General features: G+C 39.1%; 2 protein-coding genes across 2 annotated transcripts; one reads left to right on the plus strand and one right to left on the minus strand.

Moving 5' to 3' along the window:
• The first annotated feature begins 82 nt into the window (after positions 1 to 82).
• On the plus strand, positions 83 to 22,696 carry stk39 (serine threonine kinase 39). The gene is made up of 19 exons (XM_034134402.1): positions 83 to 213; positions 1,706 to 1,859; positions 3,597 to 3,709; positions 4,134 to 4,242; positions 4,942 to 5,080; positions 5,455 to 5,510; positions 5,992 to 6,101; positions 6,337 to 6,438; positions 6,814 to 6,947; positions 7,092 to 7,140; positions 7,850 to 7,915; positions 11,182 to 11,304; positions 12,499 to 12,528; positions 12,936 to 12,992; positions 13,963 to 14,024; positions 18,430 to 18,482; positions 18,682 to 18,750; positions 19,008 to 19,072; positions 21,291 to 22,696. The coding sequence occupies exons 2-19, from the start codon at positions 1,754 to 1,756 to the stop codon at positions 21,363 to 21,365; spliced, it is 1,518 nt and encodes a 505-aa protein (XP_033990293.1). The 5' UTR covers positions 83 to 213; positions 1,706 to 1,753; the 3' UTR covers positions 21,366 to 22,696.
• A 1,203-nt stretch (positions 22,697 to 23,899) lies between these two features.
• Positions 23,900 to 25,509, minus strand: b3galt1b (UDP-Gal:betaGlcNAc beta 1,3-galactosyltransferase, polypeptide 1b). Its single transcript, XM_034134541.1, has one exon. The coding sequence runs from the start codon at positions 25,310 to 25,312 to the stop codon at positions 24,326 to 24,328; it is 987 nt and encodes a 328-aa protein (XP_033990432.1). The 5' UTR covers positions 25,313 to 25,509; the 3' UTR covers positions 23,900 to 24,325.
• Between the last annotated feature and the right edge of the window lie 559 nt (positions 25,510 to 26,068).

The following is a 26,068-nucleotide window of genomic DNA, read 5'->3' on the forward strand; positions in this document are numbered from 1 at the left end:
CCCGCTGTGTCCCGGAGGTCTCTCACAGGCGATCTGACCGTGCACCGTGGCTGATGATGAGATATCCGTGCGAGCTGTGCGTCCGCTTCCCCTCAGCTTTCCCAGTGTAGGGAAGTAGACTCAATCAGCTCCTCAGCGGCTGATTGGTGCGTTGAAATGTCATGCAAAACACTCGCTTTAGTACGTTATGCCGGCTATAACGGCGTAATCAAGGTAAACCACGTTTTGTGTACATAGACTGTGTTGTGTAGCATATTTAGAGTAACACTAACAGTGTATGTTTCCTTATGAACCCACTACAGAAGGCTAAATGTATTTTGTTTTGTTTTTAAAGCTAGTTTTACACGTCTTGTGGAACCTTATATTATCGTAAGAAAACCCATACTAGCCTGCCTACCATGTGAGGTGTCATCTTCAATGCACTTTTATAACTGAATTCAAACTGATCGTTAATCATTTTTTGTGAAAGTTAAGCAGAATTTATGGCAATACTAAAGCGATGGGCTACATCTTGTTGGTGAACAACGCCATCTACAGACAGATTTGATGTAGTTGACCTCTGAGATGGGAAATTCATAAATGATGTGACAAAGTAAAAAAAACCTTTTCTATTTTTAGCATTTGGTATATATTTTGGGCACCACCAAACTATATTTATTAATACATATTTATATTTTATGGAACCGCCTAACTTTATTTTTAGTTTTTGGTCCAATTTTACAATCCAAATAAGATATTCAAAAATCATGCTTTAACAAAGAGTGAGGTTCATTTATTTTTTACATTGTATTTGGAGTAGTATTGTGTTGTAAAGGCCTTTTCGAATAAACGAGAATTAGATTAATGCTTGCTACACAGCTTATTTCTGATTCGATGATAAGGTAAACCACTAGCTAGTTAATTTATTTTTTGAGGACAATGTGTATGGCCTTTATGTATACATAAATTGACCACAATTCCCCCATGAAATTGCTTACAGCCCATATATATTTTTCCATTCAAGTTTCTAAGATATTTCTGATTAATCAGGATGTTCCACATCCACAGGGCAGTATTGTGTGGTAAATACATTAATCATAGGCTACTTGTTCTAATAGTACCAATGAAGGATAGTTTGCGAGTGGGAATCTGATAGTTTCACAGGCAATTTCAATACTTCATAATCAAAAGCAATACAAACGGAATTCCTCCTATTCTTTTAAAAGATTGTATTAGGGATGACAATACAAAGATGTAATGGCGCCATCTACCGGCCATTAATTGCAACGTCACTTGCAGTTTTGCCAACATGTGACATGAAGTCGTCACACATACGTGTTACTGTCTCACGGCTGCGAAGTCATTTTACACATTTAACCAACGTCTAGACACTCTTTTAACAGAATAGTGGCTATAAACATTAATACGACAATAATTAATTAAAGATAGGAATTGCTGCCTTTTGAACAACCTGTCAGTCTCCTTAGATGGTAACAGTGATTTTTATTCATTGTCTTCCTGTGTGTATGGAACCATTGTGTTATTGTGTCATTGGCATGTCAGTGCGCGTGCGGTCCGTTATTTTCCGGGTTGTGTCACTGTCACATCGCCAGCTGACATTTGTAGTGAGGAAGGGAGGTCAAATTTGACTCTCTCTCTCTCTCTCTCTCCCTCTCTGCCTCCCTCCCTCCCACCCTCTCTCTCTCTCTCTGTGTCTCTCTCTCAGTGTCTGTCTGTGAGAGAGGCTGCTAACTAGCGCAGAATCATCATCATCATGGCGGATCAAGGCGAGTCTCCGGCTCCGGTCCTCCAGCCGCAGCCCGCGCTGACAACCAGCTGGCCAATTACCAGAGAGTCGTACGAGCTGCAGGAAGTCATAGGTTAGTACCGGGAGATGTGATGAACGCTGTGTTTTATCACGGAGAGACACGAGTTATCAGCTGGGAATGACGATGAGGGGCCTACCGGCTTTTTTTTATAAGCAGTAGCCTCCTGCAATGCTTTGCAATGCGGATGTTAACAGGCACTTTTAGAAACTACCGGTCTGCATCAGCTGCATCCTGCATGTGATTGGAAATTATACTCTCCGTAAATGCGACTTGGATTATAGTGACATACTCACGTGTCCAGTTTATTAGCCATTACTAAATCACAGATGCTGTAGCTGTCACTATGTGTTATTCCACATGTGCTATCTGTGATGGCACGTAAACAGAATGTAACAGTCTATCACATCATCTCAAATTGGCGATGTTTCAAATGTAACATGTACTTCATACTAACATTACAGCTAATGGTGTAGGGTAATATGATGATAGTTGTTAAAGTAGCTGAAATTCAAATTGTTAACATTAACGCCAGTAAAACGTTCAGTTAGCCTAAATAGAGTCAACTCCTGCGGTCATGTAACTTACTATGATCTTTCGTCATTAATAACTGTTTTTTAGTCTTTCAAAATGTTAGTAAAAAAGGAAAAAATGCCTATCATATTTTTCAAGACCCAGAGATCGATGTCTTTAAATGTGCCTTTTATATCTGACAAACAGTGTAAAACTCAATGATACATACAATTGTATAAACGGAGGAAAGCAGCTTCCTTACATTAGAGCTTTTTAATCAATTAATTCACTACAATTTTAAGCACTTATTGTAGCTTACAACTAGCTATAGGTCAAAGGCAGTTAACTTTGTACACTTACATAATCACTTGTTAAGCCTTGTTTACATTCATAAACCTATACAAAAATATACTTCAAAAGTTTTATGTATTTTGTTATAATGTGTTTTCTGTCACTATACTTAGAAGACTCTTGATATGCGGATATCTAGATTTATGAACATGTTATATGTGCTGTAGAATTGTCATTTTAATTAAATGTTTTTCAAAGTTTGAAAAAGTGATATGCCAGCACAAGTCACAGAACGCTCAATTCCAGCGATGTCATGATCATTTACTTTAAGAAATATTATTAACTAACTACAAACAACAATATAGTACACATTGTAGTAATGTGTTTTTATTACATGTACAGCACTTTGGCTCGACCAAAAATCGCTTTTAAATGTGCTTTATAAATAAAACTTGATTTGATTTGATTTGATTTGATATAAATCTCCTATTTAAAAAGGCAAAAGGAAGTTGCCTGAATATTTTTGGCAGTGAGCTGACAAGTCATATCACTGCTGATAAGAAGTAGCAGCCCAGCTGTGGTCTGCGAGCAGATGAGTTAGGGAGACCCCCCTCTGTTCTCATAATCAGCTGGTAAGCACCCAGATCTCCTGTGTGTGCTCGTTCTCCTTATCTGTCACTAACAGTTGAAAAGCAATACGCTGTGTGTCCCCGCTTCTTGGTGTGAACGTCACTGCCCGGCCCAGCATGACCTGATTTTGAATGAACACAGTAAACAACTCGTCACATTGAAGTCAAAAGTGTATATAAGTCAGCATATTTATTGTTCGCCAGCACATCTGACTGATGAATACAGATTCAGCCAGACAAATTCCACAAAGCCACTGAGAGATGGTGAATTTAAGAGTTGTGTTCCAGCTGTCTTTGCAGCGAGTCCCTCTGTGCTCCTGTCCACTTTGTCATTGCTATGTTGTGTCTGTGATTTCAGGCAGCGGGGCCACAGCTGTGGTGCAGGCGGCCCTCTGCACCCCCAGACAGGAGCGCGTCGCCATAAAGAGAATAAACCTGGAAAAATGCCAGACCAGCATGGATGAGCTATTAGTGAGTACATGAAATACAGGCTTATTTTTTTATTGTCTTTGTATCACTGTCTAATATCTTACTTTTACTTATTTTTCTCAACAAAATGCATTCATATTTGTTTATCTATAATTGCCGACACAGCCCTCATAATGATCGACCTGGGAAAAGGCAGAAAATAAGCAAAAAAATAATTGCGAAACAAAACAGAGATGCCGATTCAGGTGACCCCGATGTTTGGCCATCTTTTTGCTGTAATTTCTACTTTATAAGTAATGGGGACTGATCATTAGCAAGGGATTAAGATCACAGATGACTTCAGCGAATGGTAATCCTAGTCCCGTGTGAATAGGGAATCTGTCCGAGTAACAATTTCTATACTTATCTTTCCAGTTGAACATCCCCTGACACATTATAACTCCTGTTGTTTTTCACTCATATATAGAAAGAAATCCAAGCTATGAGCCAGTGTTACCATCCCAATGTTGTCACCTACTACACCTCCTTTGTGGTGAAGGATGAACTTTGGTTAGTCATGAAGCTTCTGAGTGGAGGTAAACTGTAACCAGATCCTATCAATGTCTTTATAATGAAAGCGCAGTGAATGTGACGATGCTACATGTCTATGCTTTGATCTGCTTTGAACAGCTGCCTTTGTTAAATCTAATTTATTCTGTAGATGTATTGTGTAGTCATTCCGAGTATACTAATTGTCTTTTGACTATTTTAATTGTCATATATCTATAATCTCTCTCTCTCTATATATATAGCCTCTAAAAGTTACAACTGGCAATAAATAAGACATTAGAAGTAACATGTTTGTTTTTTCTTCACAAGTGATGCGTAAAAGAAATTAAACAACCATCTAATCAGCATTTCAACAACTGTTTTCCATTATGTATCCTCAAAAACATCGGATTTAAATCCTCATAAAGTATTCTTCCAGCTCAGTGTTATATTCTGGCTTCATTACAGTTATCAGGAGGCAGTATCACTCTTGGCTGCTTGCTTTTGTAAACAGCTTACAGCTCTCACTTGTGAAGGAGTTACAGCAGTGATGTTACTCGCTCTAATGTACTGCCTATAACGCTTTTCTCTTTAAAGGACAACAAGCAATTAGCAGAGACGCATGCAATTTGCGCCTGGATATTGAGCACGTAATGACTCAGGGTAACACTGCAGCTGATTTGTGTTTTTCATTTATATGTGAAAAATTAACATAATGTTTTTATTTTTCTATGGTGTGTTTTAAGGCTCTATGCTGGATATAATTAAGCACACAAACAAAGAAGAGGACAGAAATCGAGCGCTAGATGAGCCTATTATTGCTACTATATTAAAAGAAGTCCTTGAGGGCCTGGACTACCTGCACAGAAATGGACAGATTCATCGGTAAGACTTTTAACATTTAAACTTGAATCTGAATCTATTGTTGCGGATAGTAGTTCATCATAATAATTAAGGAAACCTAGCAGTAACAATCCATGTGTGCATTTTGTATAAAACATATCAAATGCTGTCATTCTCTTGATGAGAGAGTTAAACAAATGGCTAATGGTTAATTACATTTTTTGCCAAACAGTGCGGTTATTGTGTTCTCTAAACTTGGAGCATTTCAAGGTCACTGAGAGGCTTGGTCCTCTGTCGGCCCTTTGGGCAGAGTTCCAGATGGTGGTGGGCTGTGGGACACGTTACACGAACGGAAGAATCAATGCTGCTCTGCGTGACTTTGTTGTTTGAATGTGTTTGCGTTTTGTTGACCTCAGGGATGTGAAAGCTGGGAACATACTACTGGGAGAAGATGGATCTGTTCAGATTGCAGGTTTGTTGAACATGATTCTACTCTACTGTTGCACTCACACTTTCCTTTAATATCATAAGACCAAAAGCAGGAATGCCTAGACGGTAGAACTGAATTCACAGATTGTATGAACTCACATAGAAGTTGATGCAAATATAAATGTTAAGACTTATAATGTTTCTTGAAAATGTGTTGACAGGATATTTAACAGGTTATACGATAATAGGTTTTTAAGAGACATTAAGATATATACAATATACGTTATTCAACAAATAATTGAAAAACTCTGTAAAGAAGTTGAGCAAAAATATTTTCTGGTCTCCTTTTTAAGGTGTCCACTTATATTGTATTGGTTAAAAACATTACAAAATGATATCTAATATGTCCTGATATTTTCTTCACACATTTTTCATTAAAAAAATGCTATATATTGTACCTTTTCATGTATATCATGTCTATTATTTTCATTTTCAATGCATTGGTTATTTATCTGTATTTTCAGATTTTGGTGTAAGCGCATTCCTAGCCACGGGGGGGGATATGACTCGAAACAAAGTACGAAAGACCTTTGTTGGCACGCCATGCTGGATGGCGCCTGAGGTGATGGAACAGGTGAGTCTATCTTTATCTATACTTTAAAAGGCAGCTACTGGTTTGAAGTATATTATTATTTATTTTTAAATGTTTTTATCTGAGAGTGCTTCTGCTGCAATTAGCACTAATCCCTTTATTGGTATAACGGTATTAGCAATGAATTGTTTATTTTCTGCTATTTCAACCACTAAAATAACAACATTAACATAATGCTCTTGAGATTAAGTGTATTTAATATTATTTGTATCCACAGGTTCGAGGATATGATTTCAAAGCAGATATCTGGAGTTTTGGAATAACAGCCATAGAGTTAGCGACAGGCTCCGCACCCTATCACCGCTACCCTCCCATGAAGGTGAGAGTTCTGGATGTTTTTATTGGCTATTATCGAATCCTTGTAATGTCTTCATTACAACTATTTTTGTAGCTTTTCACAAGCAATGTCAAATCAAAGAACTAACTAAAGTCTCCTCTAAAACCAACTTCTTTCTATAAAGGTTCATCATTAGCAAAAAAAAAAGTGCTGCTTTCGCTATTACTGAGAAATCAAACAACATTATAACTTTGGTCTTGGGTCAACCATTTTATCTAAAGGAACGGGTTGCTTTCACTTTCACAGCATTTCTTCTACAAACAGTTTCCTGCTTTGAGTTTCTTTTCCTCAACTACAGCATTTGTGCTGCTGCTGAAATGTCAGAGTGATTTAGATTTTGTTTTCTTGTCTCGTCAGGTTTTAATGCTCACCCTACAGAATGATCCACCCACTCTAGAGACGGGTGTAGAAGACAAGGAAGCGCTCAAAAGATACGGCAAATCGTTTAGAAAACTAATAACCATGTGCCTTCAGAAGGATCCAGCCAAAAGGTCAGCACCACATTCCATATATACACCAAATATTTCAGAGAAATTAGATGATGCAATGTGTGATCAACTAAAAACACCTGATTCAAATTCAGCGTGGGCTGTGTTGTGATATATTGTCAACAACATGCTTTTCTTTATCCCAAGGCCGACAGCCGCAGAGCTTTTGAAGTGTAAATTCTTCCAAAAGGCCAAGGTATTTGTTTCATCTCAAATATTTGACTTGCTGTCTTTGTTTGCTTTTCTTATTACTGTTATGCTTGTGGCCTCTTGCCAACGCCAACAATGACTCAACCCTGTATGTTCAGGTTTGTTCTTCGTTTATGATCATAAAACATCCTTTTATACGTCAGTCAATATACAAAAAAAGTTGACAAGACACTGTATTTATTATAATATATCATCACAGAAATAATGACAATGGATGGAAATACAACTTTGAAATCTTTCCCTGTTTTAATTCTATATCCTTGTCGAAGTCAATATTTGAACATTATGATTGTTTTCAAGTGTGTCCTGAAATTCAGGTTCATATGTCACTGGTCTTACTTTTAATTTAATTCAAACGTAACCTTCAGGATTTAATAAACGTTTTGCAAATAAACAAATAAGGTTGATTTCTGATGGCTACTATCTAAAAGCAGAAGACTCAAGGTTTTTGTATCTCATGATTCGATTCGATAATCATGTCCTGATTCAATATTGATTCTGGATTCAGTACACAGGGGTGCTAATTTCAGTATTCAGTACTACGATAATAAAGGCATTGTTGTCTATAATGGCATGAAAGCAGAGTAAAGTGTGTATAAGATTATGGTCTTACCAACTGATTGCAATAACATGAACCCAAAAGCATTCACTAAATTCCCTATGTGTATTAATGATATTTAATTGATGTCTTGCAGAACAAAGAATATCTGATTGAAAAGCTTTTGTGTCGTGCACCAAAGATTGCCCAGCGAGCGAAGAAGGTATGTTGACCCAAACGGTCCCTGTGTCAGTTATTGACTAAACACAAACACATTATGGCCGAGTGCTGGGATTGACAGTAGTCCTCCAGAATGTGGCATTTACAGTCAACACAAACTACGCACTCTGACTCTCTTCAGCCCGTCAAACGCAGTTTATGCCTAAACTGTTTTGTAGATTATGTAAAAAAAAAAAAAGGGCCACTGCAGCTGAGTTAAACTGGCATAGATTTATTGACATCTTGCGTCACTGGCTCGCAGTGCAGCCCTCCGTATGTGGCACACTAAAATCAACAGGATTAAATGAATTGTTAACATCAGGAACCACAAAGGAGCACTTAATTTAGGTCGCTCGCTCAGTTGCACACTGGTCACGGTTTACTGGGAGGAAGTGCAGTTTTCAGGCACAGCTGATATTGGCTTCACATAATATTTCGCCTGACTAGCTATGACAGAAATGGGATCAGAGGGCTCTTGCTGGAAGGCAGAGTGTCCGAGTGGAGGGCTGGAAATTCACCGACTGCTCCAGAGTCAATGTAGGGCATCGTGGGTAGCAGGGCTGTAGCTGTGTGTGACGTTACTGTTACGCACAGACAGGACCGGGTGTCAATAAAGGTTGAGGCAACTGTTGTAGGAGCGGCATCATGTTTTTGAGTTGTGTTGATGGGTAAAGTGGTAACTACAGGCATCTCTTGCAGTCATAACAGTGAATTGTAAAGCACTTATTGCTAAATAGGTATAACCATTTTTTATATTTAGGTTAATAAAATTAATTTAAGACACCAATGTTCCAATTTAGACTGTATTGACATCTCTGAATCATATGATGTGAGAATTGATCTGAACGATGGCAATTTGTGAATATACTTCTACAGACTGCAATCTACAGTATATGCTGTGTAGCCATTGTATCACAAGATGGAAATTACTGCACGCTTACTGCATTAAATTAAAATTAAAGAACTGTAATAGAGAGCATGCACTGTACTGTAAATACATCCAGGTAATGTCTGTTTCACTCGATATCTTTGGTGGATGAAATGTATGAGCCACCGAGCAGTGTCCTTGTTATTTTGTGCTGATTTGACCTACAGAACCGTCTTCATTATGCATTCATACCCAACGCTTGCAGGGAGAAGCAGCACTGCAAAAACATATTTTGTTTCTAGGTTGCTGTGACTAAGACTACTGCAGTCTCACAGTAAGATGTTGTCCAGTTAAACCACCTTGACCTTGTCAAAGTGCAATAGTTTACCTCTGCCCTTCTAATCCTCTGTTCTTTGGTGTTCTTGTTATGTTCCTGTAGTTTCTGTCCTGTGTGGTAAACACATGCAATTCTACTCCCTGGGAACAAGTACTATGTGGGTTTAAGGAGAGACGAGACTTGAAGCAGGGCGCTGTTATAAAACCTCACTGTTTAGGTCTACTGTGTCCTTGAACATACTCTAGTAAATGAAGAGGAGATGGCAGATCCTTCAGTCATCTGTCACCAACCAAGTCATTTTAAATGAATGCATGTAATTAAAGGAGGGAAAGCTCAGGATTAATCTCCTTATAAAAGAAGGACATGATGAATACGGGAAATTGTCTCTTATTGACTCGTATTAGAAATATAAACTATGAAATGTATCAAGTTCCGTCATATCATTCATTTAGTATGAACTGAAGGTACATGTGGGTTAAGTCACCAGCAGAGGGCATCCTGACACCCACAATAGAGCTTCCAAATGAGTAATTTGAGTCTTCATAGTTTAAAGATTGGACATTAGTGGCCTACAACCAATGTGTGCTGGAATCACTGCCATGATGAAAAGTTGGAACATATAAAAGGATCGATATTGAGTTCAAATGTATGGTCCAGCGCACAGATCATGATGGAATAATGATTAAGTTCTGCATGGATGCTTTCTTTCTGAAGCCAGATTTCAAACATGGCATTTTACCTGCAGGTGCATCAGTTGCACACACTGGCACCACTTTTTACTAACACTTTGACATTCTGTGCAATGTTTCTATTCAAATTTAAATACATTTTCAAACATTTCCCGAGGTTTCTATTAGCTTCATGTTTGGTGTGTAAGCTGTTTTTCTGTGTGAATGTCGATCGGGTGGTCTTGTATGTCTGTTGGGTGCATTGATCTTGTTTGTTTGTAGCCTTTATTTAACCAGGTTAAAAAATCCCATTGAGATCAACGATCTCTTTTTCAAGGGAGACCTGCGGTACATTGGTTACACAACCAACATGATCTGTGTCTGTTTTGCTCAAGGACCCTGAGCACAGCTGGGGGAGCCTCGGTTCTATGTCAGGTTTGGAAAAAAAACCTGACACCACCACAGCGGTAGTGCTTTTTTTCACTTTGACCTTGTTTGACGCTGGGGCATTCATATAACCCCTGGTGCTAGTGGCTTAGTGTTTCATGTGCTCTCTCTCTTCTGTAACGCTGTGGTGCCTCACACTGCTAAAAAAGACCGGTGTTGCTTGCCTTACACACTGAACGCACTGCGGAGCTGCAATAACTCACAGGGTCTACCAGTGACTCTGCTTTATGATGCTGGTTACATTTGCAGTTATATTAATACTGCTGTTTAACCAAGTCACATTGAATATCTCTCTTTCGTTTTCTCTTCATATGATTTATAGAGTGTTCCCTTGCTGTTCTCAATGTGCCGTACCCCAGCTGTGCCTAACAACCTGATATATTTACTAAAAGCAACTGAATGGTTTCTATTGGAGAGTACTTTTATATAACTACTGCAGAGAATACATTCACACAAGTCATCTTTGTAAGTTAGCCAATAGTATGTATACCCTACAAACTGATAAACCACCTTGTAAAATCCATCTGTAAAAATGTGAGTTAAATGAGGATGCGAATCAGAAGTTTTAAGGATCTATTCTTTTGACATCGATACATATATTGCAATTCACTTTTGATTTGATTACATTTTGGGGCTATAAATTCAATTTTACATGATATCATATGCCGTTTTGACATAATCAGTTACATTTATATCAACTCACAAAAAGCAACTAGAATATCATTTGACAATGGAATTGCTTACATTTTTTTCAAACAAACAAACATCCTCTCATTGTGTATGTATGTACATTTTTACAAGTTAATAATGTCCAAAATAAAGGCCTCTCGTGAAGATATGTATTGACATTTTCACTTTGCATCGTTGACATGCGATTGCTAATCATTGAACTAATATATCAATTCAGATCAAATTGCCGTCATTAACAATGTGCTGGCTGTGTGTCTCAGGTCAGGAGAGTCCCCGGCTCCAGCGGACACCTGCACAAGACGGAGGACGGAGACTGGGAGTGGAGCGACGACGAGCTGGACGAGAGCAGCGAGGAGGGCAAGGCCGCGGTGAACCAGGACAGGGTAGGTGGCTCTCAGCGGAGTGTATTCCTATATATTAACTCAGTCTCTATATTAATCTGCAAATGCGTTTGAGTAGGATTACGTTTTTTAGCATATGATTCATCTTAAAGGTCACCTATTATGCAAAATCTACTTTTTCGTGTCTTTTATACATAAACATGTGTCCCCTCTGTGTAAAGAGATTCTGAAAGTTTCAGGAAAAAAGATTTGCTCACTTTCTTTATATAAAAACCTGTCTGAAAATGAGCTGATCAGAATTTGTCCACTTTATGATGTCATAACGATTAGCCAATAACCAACCAAGGTAACCCCCCCCCCCACCTTATCACCTGAATCTCCTCCTAGAGCACCATTGTGTTCTTTTTAGCCAAATATCTCTGAGAGGCATGGGGAGTGGCTCCTTATTTTCATCTAAAGTAACAGACACAGAATCAGCACTTTTGAAACAGGGCTGAAACGGAGGGGATTATGGGATGCTGCAATGGGTTTGGTATTTCAGGCCAAACACTTCGGAGACATGTTTTGTATATGTCTGAGATCTATTATATATTGATGGAAAACAGTATAATAGGGGACCTTTAAAGATTATTGTTTATATTGAGCTTTATTTGTCACTGTAACAAAACTACAATAACATTCTGAATTTCTGTTATTGAGCTGTTGGTAATTGTCGTTGCATGTCATGTCGAAACCTTTAGTTAATCCGTTATGTAACCCCCCCCCCCCCATCTCCGACCCTGCACATTCCTCCACTCCCTGATCACTCAGTGTTTTTGGATGGCAGATGGCTTATCTCTCTCCCTATCCCTGTGCTGAGGTCGCTGTAATGAGCTGCAAGACAGCTGCAAGGATTTGAGGCAGAAAGAAGAAGCCAGCCATGATCAAAGAGCCCTTTGAAAAAGATAGCCAGATTTAATGTATGAACAAATAATATGTCACCAGAAGTTGTGATTCAAGACATAATAATAGTATTTTTTTAAGTTTCCTTTCAAACGATTTCGGACATGTTTCTTTATGTTTGGACAGACAGATAGATGGACAAATGGACCAACAGATATACAGCATATGCAAATCAAAAAATGCATTAAGGGTGGACATCACACGTTTTTTTTCAGAAGTGAATGAGATAAATAAATCATTATTGCTGTGTAGCTGTGAATATGAAAATGTAAATGTGTGTTTTTTTCCCTCCAGTCACGAAGGGTCAAAGATGAGGCCAAAGATGTAAGTTAGCCCTTCCTCTCGAACTCCAATGTTAACTTGCAAATACAAATATAAATTCCTCTTGGGGAAGAGACAAGCAGACAAATAATCTTTATCCTCTCTGCCGCTGTATAACTTGATAACTTGGCAGAGGGGCATTTTGGGAAATGCAATTAACTTGCCTTCTCGAGCTCAAGCTTGTGTAAGAAAATGAACTCAATTATGAATGTTTATTTCACTGCACAGTTTTTTACGCAGTTTAATCAAAACAGCCAAGCACCTGTTTTAGAGTGTCTGCCAGAGCCAGCAGATTGCTCATCATTGATTGTTTTGGATTGACTTTCTTGTGTTTCCTTTATATGATGAACTCTGATTTGATATTTACAAAGGATGTAATAGCATTATGCCTCTCATTTTGTTCCTCCCAGAATGAGGAGAATGCCAACAATGTCCCCCTTGAAGGGTTGTCAATTCAGCATCCCCAGGTGAGGGATTCAGCCGCAGCTCTAATTTGTCACGATTCAATGACCTGAGTTCCACAGCAATTTGTGTGTGTGTGTGTGTGTGTGTGTGTGTGTGTGTGGTGTGTGTGTGTGTGTGTGTGTGTGTGTGTGTGTGTGTGTGTGTGTGTGTGTGTGTGGTGTGTGTGTGTGTGTGTGTGTGTGTTGTGGTGTGTGTGTGTGTGTGTGTGTGTGTGTGTGTGTGTGTGTGTGTGTGTGTGTGTGTGTGTGTGTGTGTGTGTGTGTGTGTGTGTGTGTGTGGTGTGTGTGTGTGTGATGTGTGTGTGTGTGTGTGTGTGTGTGTGTGTGTGTGTGTGTGTGTGTGTGTGTGTGTGTGTGTGTGTGTGTGTGTGTGTGTGTGTGTGTGTGTGTGTGTGTGTGTGTGTGTGTGTGTGTGTGTGTGTGTGTGTGTGTGTGTGTGTGTGTGTGTGTGTGTGAGAATGTTGGTCTCCTGGTCTCCTGGAAGGGTGCTCTTAGCAGTAATAACTCAGAGTAAATGGCCGTCTCCCTGACAGTGTGAGCTCAGTGTCTGGCTGTATCTCATCTTAGGACTTACTGCCATTGCAGCCCATTTTCTAAGGCTATTGTCATTTTGAAAATGAGCCAAAGCGGTTTGAGGTGTAGTCATGTGACAGCTACTCAGCAGTCATTTCTTACTCTTGTCCATTCTTTCCAATGGACCCATTTGTAATATGGTATCGATAACAGTAATGGTTCCTTGCACAATACACCTTTTATGTTTTGTCCCTTTTCTTTTCCTATACAACCTTCCCTGCAAAAATAGGAAGATTCAGAAAAGTGTTAGCTTTTTTCTGACAATGACCAGTACCCTTCTGCTTTCTGCTTTCTGCTTTACAATCTGTGTGCAACTTCTTATACCTTTCATGATTTTTTAAATTTTATTTGTCTGATCTCTAAGTTGATAAGTGTCATCATCAGCTGTTTTCTCACGCAGGTTGAACCGTATGTGAATTCCTCCTACTGTCAAGGTGCTCTGAACATGGTGCTACGGCTAAGGTGAGACAGATCTTTTTTTTCACATAATTTTCTCAATCATCGGCTCATTGCAAGGTAATCTAAAGAAAATAATGATTTGCATAATTCATGGCAACACGGTCTTAAAAGCAGATACAAAAAACCCCACAATATTTATATAGAAAACCACTTATTATGATCCTGGGTACATCATCAATTTATTTTGTCCTTAAGATTTAAACCTAATGATCTTTGCCTGCTACGGGCAGGATCTGGCATTGCCATGAATCCCTTCATCTCCCTTTGTCTCACTGGTGGTGTCGTAGGGAGGGGGGGTTTCACTCCATTGCTTCTCTGGCTGTGCTCCACAATCTGCTCTCCTCCTTTCATGCCACCCTTTGGTTCTTGCTATAGCATCACAGACATTGCTGTTCATGAACATATTTTAACTGCAAAGTGGAGGCTTACGATTTTGCCCCAGAAAAATCAATGTAGATATTTAGCAAAACAACTTTCATTTTAACTTATGTATCAAGGGAAAAGCAAGGCAGGCTTTAGCAATTATTTTAATAACTGTTATATGATCTGAATATCATATAGAATTGATCTGCCCTTGCTGTTTTTCTCAACATGCAAACACAGAAAGAGGAAAGGGTTTTAGAGAAATGCAACAAACAGAAGATGGTTCCTTGTTGGACGGTAGCCTTGCAGCTCCCTGATGAGTTGGTTGCAGAACACACTCTTGCTTGAACAGACATCTGAAGGACAGTCCGCAGGCGTCCAGCATGGCACGCGGAGACATGTTTTTCCTCTGCTTTATAACAAAACAGTGGACGGGATGCAACAGGGAACAGCTCACTGTTTGGTGGCTCATTATTCTGACCTGATTATTAAAATGTTTTGTGATGGTTTGGGATGTTTTGGTTCCTCGGTTTCAATATTTATCTATGGTTTAATTATGTTTGATCAATCTGTGGATGTTGTGGCTCGAACATGAGAAGCAGATTACATTAGTGGTTAACATTTATTACAAATACAACACAAACGATCATCCCAGCTCTCGTTGAATAGACATGCTCTTATCCTGGTAACTTCAGAGTGAGCTTGAAAAAATGTGTCAAAGCAGATTTGTGCAACAAGTCAATTCATTTCAAAATAAAAATGAATTCACTGTGATTTATATGATCAACATCATCTTTCTGGTTTGTATAACAGAAATATATTCAGACATGTGGACATGTGATGGATGCCTTCTTAAAGGTAAAGCCATGAATTCCAATGAATTTTTTTCTTAGAAATGTGAGGCTTTCAAATGCCGTGGTGGATAACCAAAGCCTTTCACTTAACCCTCTTCTTTGCCCTCCACTACACTTGACAGAACTTACATTATATTTGATCCAGCAGCAAAAAAAAACGATTTGAAAGGGTGAATAACATCTCTCCCCTTCTGGTGTGCAATGTGTACTTTAAATGCTGAATATGTCGTCTTAAGAGCAATCAATTGGAAAGGGAATTTTGGGACACAGAAAGAACGGTTCTGCTTCAGACTGAGAACATGTTTCTTAAAGACTAAATGTACCTTTTTTATTGATACAAATAATTTGGCTGGTATGTTTGAAAGGGAATCAGCACAGAAGATATCATAGGATTAGTGACTGCATCACATTTTTGGATTATCTTTGGCTGTGTTCCCATGTTTTGGGGGCAGAACAATCTGATATGTATGGCCACAAATAGTGTGAGGCAATATAAGAAGCAGTGTATTTAAGTAGGGTGATTGAATGAAACATTTATCTAGAATATCAATGTTTCTACAGTAGGTCTCAATGTTGAGATGCTTTCATAAAACCTCAGTCTGGTTAGCAGTTGTTAAATATTATACGACTAGCATAAAACCCTTATGTGAAAATGTGTAAAAGTCAGAAGTGAAATAGTGAGTTCATGAAAGTATTTGCATGCGAGCAAGATGCACAACTAATTTGTGTCTTCTCCGTACTAATAAGGGAGTTGAGCTGATTAGCAGTTTATGGTAATATGCTACAGCGAGACAGGGGACAGCAGCATGATTGGATTTTTCAACATTTAGCTTGGATCTCATTCAATCTGTTACTTACAAAGGCGCAGAGGTCTCCTGAGAAGAGTATTGTCAGCAGTTTGACGGGGAAGTTCAGACTTGCATAATATGCTCGCTGTTGGTGCAATGTCATTGGGCTCAATAGCCCAAATAGCACGATGCAAATTGATTTCACTGAGCAGTTCAGTCGAGAGGTGACATTTATGTGTTTTCTAAAGTTTTTTTTATACAAAGGGTAACAAAAGGTTGTCGGGTTATCTTCTTGATACATCTTAGACAAACAGTAGGTGTCTGAAACTTCATCACCATGTATTTGGGTTTTTAGTTTGCTGCCATCTTCAGTTGTTTGGAGCCACATAAGTCCTGTCCACCTCAGGCCTCTCACTAGGTGTCGCTAGTACAATAACAAGACCATGATCCCTCATTGGTTATCCCCCCTAAGGGATATGCTAGCAATTATTTAGAATGAATTAATTGCATGCGTCCTCTGACAGCCAGCTTCCTCCCCAGGGCCTGGCCGGCTCAAGAAGGGAAACCCCTGCCTCCATGCAGCTTAAGCAGAAATAGAAAGGCCAAAATTAAAAAACGGTAAAGATAAAGAAAAAACGCTGAACATATCATACCATGGCTGGCCTGCTGATATCTGTAGCCTACATATATTAATGTTTATTTTAAATAATTTATAATAATCAAAAATAATGTATTTATATTTCTTTAGTCTCCATTAAGTTTGCCAGTGAAATATTTACAGACCTATCTTTTGTGGTGAGAGAGCAAAACAATAATACTGTACCTTTTTTATTTTATTTTCCTTTAAAATAATGTTTGCTACTGACAATTATTCTGCCACTGACTCTTCAGAGTGGTATTAAAGAAGGATGCAGATTGTGGGCATGATTTATTTGGGCAGGATTATGTCCCTCAAATCATACATGTTGCCTTGACAGCCTTGGCAATAAGCACCCTCTGCTTCCTCTGCTGGGAAAAGAGACTTTTTTTACGTCCATCTGCTCTGCTCTGTTTACCCTGTTTTTCTTCTTGCAATGTAACTAACTAACATGTAAAAAGTCAAGCTGACTCTCAGCTAAGCTGATGGAAAATCTTCCCTTCCACGGTGTTGTATAGACTTACTACCAACACAAACTAATTGCAGATACATGTATGTCTTTGCTTATCCCGTGTTCAATTATGGCTCTAATCTCATTTTAAATGAGGGTTCTGTGATTTATTTAACTAGACTATTTAAATTAATATTTTCCTGCTCCTACTTCTTTTGGGCACTGCACATCCTGCTTCTATCACCGACGGGCTACTCCCCTGTCACACACACACATTTTAAAGACAGATTTCTAATGCAAGTGATGCGGATGAATGCAAGTTGATGCTACGTAGATACTGAAGGGCATATTTCACTAATACAAACAAACTCGCTGGATTGATATCTGCCTGTTTTTCTTATATTTTACTGCAGTCTCATGTTGAGGATATTTACTGTACCTACTGTACTTTACAGCTTTATGTCAAATCTAAAATCCCATTTAATCATATCTTGTAAGAGCACATGATCTAATCAGGTAAATTCACACAGATGCCAACATGTTCTGCAGTTCTAGCCTTGAAACTTGTATCATAATACATTCAGCAGGTGTGAGGTATGCAGTAGAGCAGTTGAACTGAAGTATGGGGAAAACCACTTAGTCATGTCCTCTGCACATGCAGCACATTTTCCCAACAGGTGCGCTGCATTCATGGTAAACCAAATAATCTCTTTACATTTAATAAAATATCCATTATTTTTGTTGCAATTCATTTACCTAATGTAGGAAAAAGGTCATTTACATTTATATTAAACTATGGATCAAAATGACTACGAGTAATGTGGAAAGAGTTGCTGGGAGTGATGAGAATTATCACTAGACTCCTCCACTTTGCAAAGCATTTAAGTGCCTTTTTAGCTCATTGATTTGGTTAGCTTGCCTACCAGTTTACTCTTTTAGTTGTTATTAATGCATTTTTTTAGCAAAAACGTTACAAAAACCCCACTGTACATTACTTACCAGCACCAGACAACACACAGGCAAAGTTGGATAACCATTTGTCAGGTGAACACAAACCATCTCAAAATTGATGCTAATGTTGCTAGATGATTATATATACCATAGTATGTCAATTCTTTGTTTATATCTTGTTTCCACTGCCCCAAATTGGTCAAAATATTATCTGGGTTTTGCTAGTTCCCAACAATTCGATGTCTATACACAGCACTTTTTAAATGTTCCAGATGACAACTTTAGAATCACAACTGTTAACAGACTTAAACCTGACATTTCAGATGCCTCTTGTATGAACACTCCTTCTTGTCTCTTGTTTCAGAAACTCTAGGAAGGAGCTGAATGACATCCGGTTTGAGTTCACTCCTGGACGAGGTAAGAGCTTTTTCTATATGGATTTGCTTGTCGTACTCCCCTTGAGATAACATCTTCAGGCACCGAAAATTGTTCCGAGGGTAATAGGTAATGGCAGTGTCTGTGCCCATGACAGTATCTAATTCAATATCTAACACAATTACCTGCTGAGTGGAACGCTGCGGGCCCAATATTTGTTGTGTGCTTCCCCCCCCCCCAGACACCGCTGATGGCGTTTCCCAGGAACTGTACTCAGCCGGCCTGGTCAACGGACAAGATGTTCTTATTGGTAATTCTACACCTCTTTATTCTGGTTAATTGTGTTGTCTGGATACACATCTAACCCCATTTACCATAAAACAGCACTTATAATTGCTATATCTGAGATGCACATTAATTACATTCAACAAGTCCACAGAGGCACTTCAAATGTCTTATATTTCTAGTGTTGATAATTGACACTTAATGTTTATTAATCTACTTTTGTATAAAATGTACCAGAATGTACTTGTTTCATTGTGTTGTTGTATGCCGTCTGCATTACAGTTGCTTCGAACCTTCAGAAGATTGTAGATGACACAACTACCATCAAAGTGTTGACCTTTAAGCTGGTGAGTTTCCAGATGACTGATGGGTGATGACACCCTCCCAACTTTGTCCTGGCTGACGACATCAAGCCGTAAACAGCTTGTTGTTGAAAGTATCAGTGAGGAGTGTGAGGGATGGAGCATGTCAAAAGGTCACATACAAAGTAAATAGCTTCAGCATTGACCAACATCTGACGCTGAAGGTTTTTCAGTTAATGACGCAAATAACTACTTTTAAAGATATTTAGTTGGTGATCGAGATTGGAGTTATGAACATTTAAATGATTACCCTCCATAATTCTATATTGATTCACAAATTGATATTTTTTCTATGTTGATCAAGTAAAGTTGACAGAAAAAAAGCAAGGCTGAACCTTTCATACTACAGCACACAGGCGGTGTACCCCTGTAAAGAAAAAGCGTGTTTCTGTATTTTAGATACAATTTCTTAACAATTAGCTTTGCATGATGAAAGTGAACTATTTTGTGGGACAAAAACTCCCAACCAACTCTTAGGAAGAAAGAAAACTGCAATAGCTTTAACTAGTACTAACATTGCAGCAGAGGTGCAGTTCTCCACTAATCAAGATATAATGTTAATAACAACACAACACCATTTTAGTAAGTCACCATTTGTAAGAGAAACAATGTGAAAAATCAATAATGTCAGTCCTGTAGGATTCGACAAAATGATGTAAATTCTGCTTAGTTGACCTTTCTGTAATCGTCGGTAAACAACATCTGTTTTTTGGGTCACACTGTGACCTTTTCGACATGTTTGCCTTATCAGCAGCTCGTGATTTCTGCAGGTGGACGAGTCTCTGGAGAGTCAGAGTGAGGGCGGTGTTGAGCACACAGGGCATGCAGATATGTGGGCATGCCACCATTTCCATAAATCAACTCAGCTCCACTGCAGACATTTAAAAAAAACTCACAGTGGCTCAACTCAGCCTTTTCTCAACGAAGAGTTACGAGTGTAGTTTAACAAAACCCAGGCAGTGAGAATAATTACCCTCACAGGAGGAGCAGTACATAACACTTATGCAGGCAATTTATGGTGTGGGTGGCAAAAGAGCAACTTAATGACTTAACAGAACAAGAGGTTACAATAGACCCTGAGCTCACCATGATACATTTTCATAACAGTCCCTTTGTGTTGATGACACTGCAGACCTCCTGAGTGATGGAGCATCTGTCTCCATCAGGTAGAAGCCGTCAGGTCACACTGGCTTTCTCTCAGACAGATCTAAATGCACACTGCCTTTAATATTGCCTCCCAGAGTCAATTCTGAACAGCCTAAAATTGGTGTGAGATGGCAGGTGCTAGAAGGTTGAACTGCCAGTCAAATCAATATTGTGTTTTTTTTTACACACAACATTGTCAAAAGTATGTAGACACCCAAGTGTGTGAACGCCTGAACATTTTCTTTGAAACACAATAATATAAAAAATTATTTATAATATTGTGTACTCTTTCACTTACACTTCCTCTAAATTTGAACTATGGGGACTAGCTCAAGGCATTAAAAGCAGACACTGACCAAAGGTACACATATTGTTAATATATATAAAGATACATACAGTTTGATGATATGAGATACACAAATACACAGATCAAGCCACTACTTCTTGATGTCTTATTTTAACTTTAATTTGACTGCATAACAGTGATGTTCTGAACTTTTACCACACCTGACATTTCCTCTCTACTAACCTTATCAAAATAGGCCAGATGTGACTCATTCACTTGAAACACAGTTTCTTTCTGACAGTAATTATACATTCTAAATATATCATAACCTCTCTAGAGTACATATACTACCATACATAACATTTAATGTAATTAAAATTGCACAGCAACAAGTAATGTTGATGTGAATGTCTCCACTAATAGTTTATCAATAATGCTGGCAATACTCTATATGTATTTGTCCTCATTGTCGACAATCTCATGAAATACCTAAACCAGATGTGGGGGTCAAGGGAATTGTTGTCTTTGTTATTCAAGTCATTTAGAAACCCAAATTGTCTTTTAGATTGTTTTTAATTAAAACCCAGCAGGTTGAAAAACCCTCATTTTGTGAAATAATAAGCCTGCAGTTGAAATCCCCTGATTAATCCTGGGAGTTACACCGCCGTGGTTTGGGAGATATTGCAGGATTAGTTCTGTTGTCGGAGATGAGTGTCAGCATGCAGGCGGCCCGCCCCCGTTGACCCTCTCCATTTCTTCCCCCTGACGCAGGTTTCCTGCAGCGAAGACACGGAGATCCCCGACGAGGTGAAGCTGATCGGCTTTGCACAGCTCAGTGTTAGCTGATGCTCTGTTCATGCCTGAAGCAGGTGAAGACAGTGGGGAGACAGTTCAGGGCACACCGACTGAGGAACACACCATCTTATCCAACACCCACCCTGAAAACACCTCCCCCTCCTCCCTCACTCCTTTTCTCTTCCCCTGAGCCAAGCCCCACCACCGCCCCACCTCCACCTCCTTAGCGCCGACTTTCCCGCTCACTGTCCCCTGACCTTTAACCTTAAAACATTCCACCGCCTAGCGCACACAGCGAGTTCAGGACACAGACCAGGAAACCTAAAGAAGTACTCAGGTGGTGACATAAGGTGGTTAAGATGTAGCTTTTAATGTTTTTTATTTATTTGTTTCTCTTTTTTTTGTTTTACATCGCATTGCCTAAGTGTAAGGCAAGGCTCTCATTATTTATTGAAATGGGAAGGTATTTTTATGTTGTTTTGTTGCCACAGTGAAAACAATTAGACTCAGCATCTCACAAAAACACACTCCTTTGTGATGTTTCCATGAGGTCTTTGTCAGAATGTAAGATTTAGTTAAATTGTGGGTAAAAGCACATTTCCGTAATAACATAATGAATGTCTTAAAAGAGAATGATTTCTGTGTCAAGACATGTTTTTACACTGAGAAGAAGGGACCCATTTGCTTGAGAGTGCAGTAAGAAAAAAAGAAGAGACCTGGATGCTACTGTGTATAATTTGCTGCTCTCGACAGTGCTAATGCTTCAAAAATGTTAGAGGTGCCTTGTTCATTTTTCTGTGCCTAAGAAAGTAGACAATGATTGAGACCACACAAAGAGCAGAACCTGCTGATTAACATTTCAGTTCAAGTCAAGTATCTTAACTTAATGAGACAAGCTACAATGCACTTTTGGGCTGATGCTTAGCCCCTGGAGACAAATTAACATGTGTGTTTTTGTCATCAGACAAACAGAACCTCTAGTAATCTGCTCTGGTAGGCGTGTATTCAGATGCTAGGTTCATCGACAAAACCACAACAGTTTAATTTCCCTGCTATGTCCTGCTGCACTACAAAACCCTCTGTTCCCAAAAAATATAGTGAAGTACTGTAAACCAAAAGGCAACTATTGAAAGGGTGACGAGCCATTTGTTTGTCCAAACAAGTTGAGTAGCTCTAAATTATTTTTAAGTATTGAGGTGGTAAATATTAACTTCTACTAAATTCTTTATGAGGAAGTTATTTATTGTGTTTTATATGTACAGTATGTGAACCATTTCAGCATATTACCCCTGTTTCCTCTCTGTAATCAGCTGATGTCAAATTTCTGATGAGGAGCAACAATAAAGAATTGCTATTATTTAACAAAACAGCGTGGAGTGTTTTCTATTAGCGCCATGTCAGGAAAGGAAATATGTTCTCTGCTTAAACAAAAAACACAAATCCCAAGCAACACCAATGACACGTTTTCCAAGGTTAGAACAATTAAGTTAGATATTATTGAGTAACTGACATTCTGGAGTGAGTTTGCTCACTTTGTTTAAAATAGCTAAATCATTTTAGATAACCACTTGTGTGACTACTGTAGAAAAACCTGCTCTGTCATTTCAAATACAACATTAAAAAACGTTTAACAAACCGTAACTGCAAATCTAAAACAGGTAACTCAAAACAGAAAACAAGTGAAAGCAGTAATATATCATTAATAATTCAAGTATTTGTTTTTTAATATAAAAAACATACAATATATAACAACAACCCCTTGAAGGATAGATGCTTTCACAGTAAATGTCACATTAGCTCGTAATACTACAAAAACGTTGAAAAAAAGAAATGAAAATGAGGCCATGAAAGCCACATTGTCTGAGAAACACAACATGTTTCCATTACGCCAGTAGCAGTGCTCCAGTAATCACAGATATGCCAGACACATAGATACGATAATACATCCAGTCTGTAATGGTCTTAGATACAGTTAAACGCAGACTTGCTCGACATGATGCTGTATTTCTGTTGATATGTGGAGGAGGCGATGAGCGGATAGCTGCTGATTTACTGCGAACGCAACCGAGAGCAGCAGCTGGAGTAATGAGCAGCAGGTAGCTCAGACACACAGTTACTGCAAGTATAAAAATGTCAACCAGAATAAAAAACAAAATGCATCTAAAACAAAAATATGCATTGGGCTTATTCAGAAAGAAGAGGCAGTCAAACTTTAAAGGTATGTAAACAAAACCATCAGGCAAACTCATTAAAAAAAAGAGCATCCAGTAAATTCAGCTGGATCAAGAGAATAGTGATGAATACAAAAATAAAACATGTCATTATCTTGGTCTGTTTGGAGACAACGTATTGCATCTTATATCAGACTGTGATCATAATGAACATAAATAGGGGAGAGCAGCATGAGTGTAAGTTTTACCTCAACAGACGACCTGGTTGGTTGGATATGATTAACAGGATCTCTTTATTAGTTTGTAAATGCATTTTTTTTTTTAAACGTTATAATATTATAAATATAATATAGTCATTTATTACTTTATCGATTCCTGCACAGAAATCTCCCAGCCTGCTCTGCTGCAGAGGGATCAGGGTGCTGAGTCAGCAGCCATGCAGCTGTTACAGATCCAGTGTCTCAAGGACACTTGTGAATGTGAGCTTGAACTAAGGTCGTCTGAAACACAGTCTCTACCCATCAGGCCACACTACGCAATGCTCAACGCTGATTGACTTAATGCACATAAAGAATATTATGCTTAAATTTGCACCTGGAATACATGAACAAAATTAGTCTCAGTAACAAACGCCACATTTTGATTATGCATGAGAATACGCTACAAGCCTCATGCATTCGTTAACAATCATGTGTGCAATCAGCAGAAATAGATATGAAAACATCTGTCATGAAGACTCGCAGCAGGCCTTTTATTTTACATTACACAATGTGATGAGTTAAACAAAAGAGGAAAAGGCAACACAAAAAGGAAGTTGTTGTTAAGTGGTCCTCGTGTCCCCTAACATCTCAGGTGCTTCTTGCTGGACATGTCGTTCCAAATGCGGTGCATCTCCTCCGGGGAGATCTGGTGCACGGTGATAACCCGCCTGTACCGGCACAGACTGTAGGCCATTTTCCAGTGATTAAAACCACTGTTCTGATACGGGTGTATACCGAGCTTTCGCAAGCACATTCCCACATACACATCCTCCAGGTGCAACAGTCTTGTGTGTAATGAAGTCTGATAGATGAGCTCCGCAACGTCTGAAGAGAACACATAGCCAGTACCCGAGCAGAAAGGAGGGTATCTACTGTCGGGGTACAAGTCCCTGGACATGTACCACTTACTGCGCATGTCCCTAATGGGACCACCGTTTATGACATAGCCAGTAAAATATCTCCTCCTTGGCTTGGTGGTGGGCTTCAGGAGTTTGTAGATGAGATTGTCCATGTTGACAAAGATGTCACTGTCTGTCTTTAAGATGTACTGCGCTTTGGGGCAGAAGGTAGTCACCCAGCGCATGCCCATCATGGTCTTGAGGGTGAGGTTGTGGTAGGAATCAATAAAGTTCTCCACCACAATGTCATGGAAGATTTGGCTCTCCTGCTCCACCATCTGGTTCAAGATGGAGTCCGTGTTCCAGCCCAGCAGAAAGATGGTGAGGATGCGGATGTCCCCGAAGGTGCTCTCGTCCCCCCAGGTCTCCCGGATGGCCTGCCGTGCATCAAACTCCTTGTGGGTGGTGCTAATGAGGATGATAAGGAAGGGAGCGGCACTTTCACACTTCTTCGGCTCATTGATGACATATTCAAAGGCATGTGGGTTAAGGGGGCGGGTGTGGATGTTGGTAAACGTGATGTTTTGGGGGGGTTTTGGAACCTTACGTATAGGAATAGACATGTGGCCGACATAGGTGGTGTTCGGGCGGGATATGCTCAGGTACCAGAGAGCACTCGCCCAGCAGACCACTGTCAACAGGTACAAACATGACACTTTTGAAGGCATTATGCTGCATTTAGGGGGATTTGGATCAGCTGGATCTTATAAGGCTTTCTTTCCATTAGCAATGTTTCACCCAGCGAGGCAGCATGGTGCCGCTCCAGCGTGCAGTTTGACATTAATTATCAGTATTGGATTACTTCAGAGAGAAGTGATGCTGTTTCTGTTTTTAATGCAAAGCACTTTAAAATCGTATGGATGTCCAATTTCTCTTGGTGACACTGCTGCTTCTCCATTTACATCTGAAAGAGAGAGAGAAAGGGAGATATCCATTAATATATGATATTTTTTACATAAAAGGCAATGGAGTTTTTCTATCGAATAAACTCAGCAATAGCAACTCAAATATGAAAATAAGCAACAACGTAGATTTTCAATAGAGCAACTAGAGCAAAAAGTCCAACAAATGAGGATAGGCTGCCTGAGTATCATTATATTTATACAATAAATAACCTCAAAGACTGTGGAAACACAACTCAATTTCAAAAACGAATTTTGGTGCCTCGTTGTAATTCTAGTCGGAGGATGAAAGGAATGACTCAGATAAAATCAATGTGGAATAAATTACAAAAGCTGCTGAAACACATACAGGAAAGGCTACGGTGACATCAGCCGCCTGACAAAACTAACTCGTCATCAGACGTTTATATTAGTCATGGTTCATTTATTCTTCAGTCGCACATAAGTAAGTATTTACATTTACATGACATAAAGAATGCATTATAGTGATAACGATGTATTAATCTGATTCTGGTAGGACCA

This window comes from Trematomus bernacchii, unplaced genomic scaffold, assembly GCF_902827165.1.
Source record: "Trematomus bernacchii unplaced genomic scaffold, fTreBer1.1, whole genome shotgun sequence".
NCBI classification, from domain to species: Eukaryota; Metazoa; Chordata; class Actinopteri; order Perciformes; family Nototheniidae; genus Trematomus; species Trematomus bernacchii.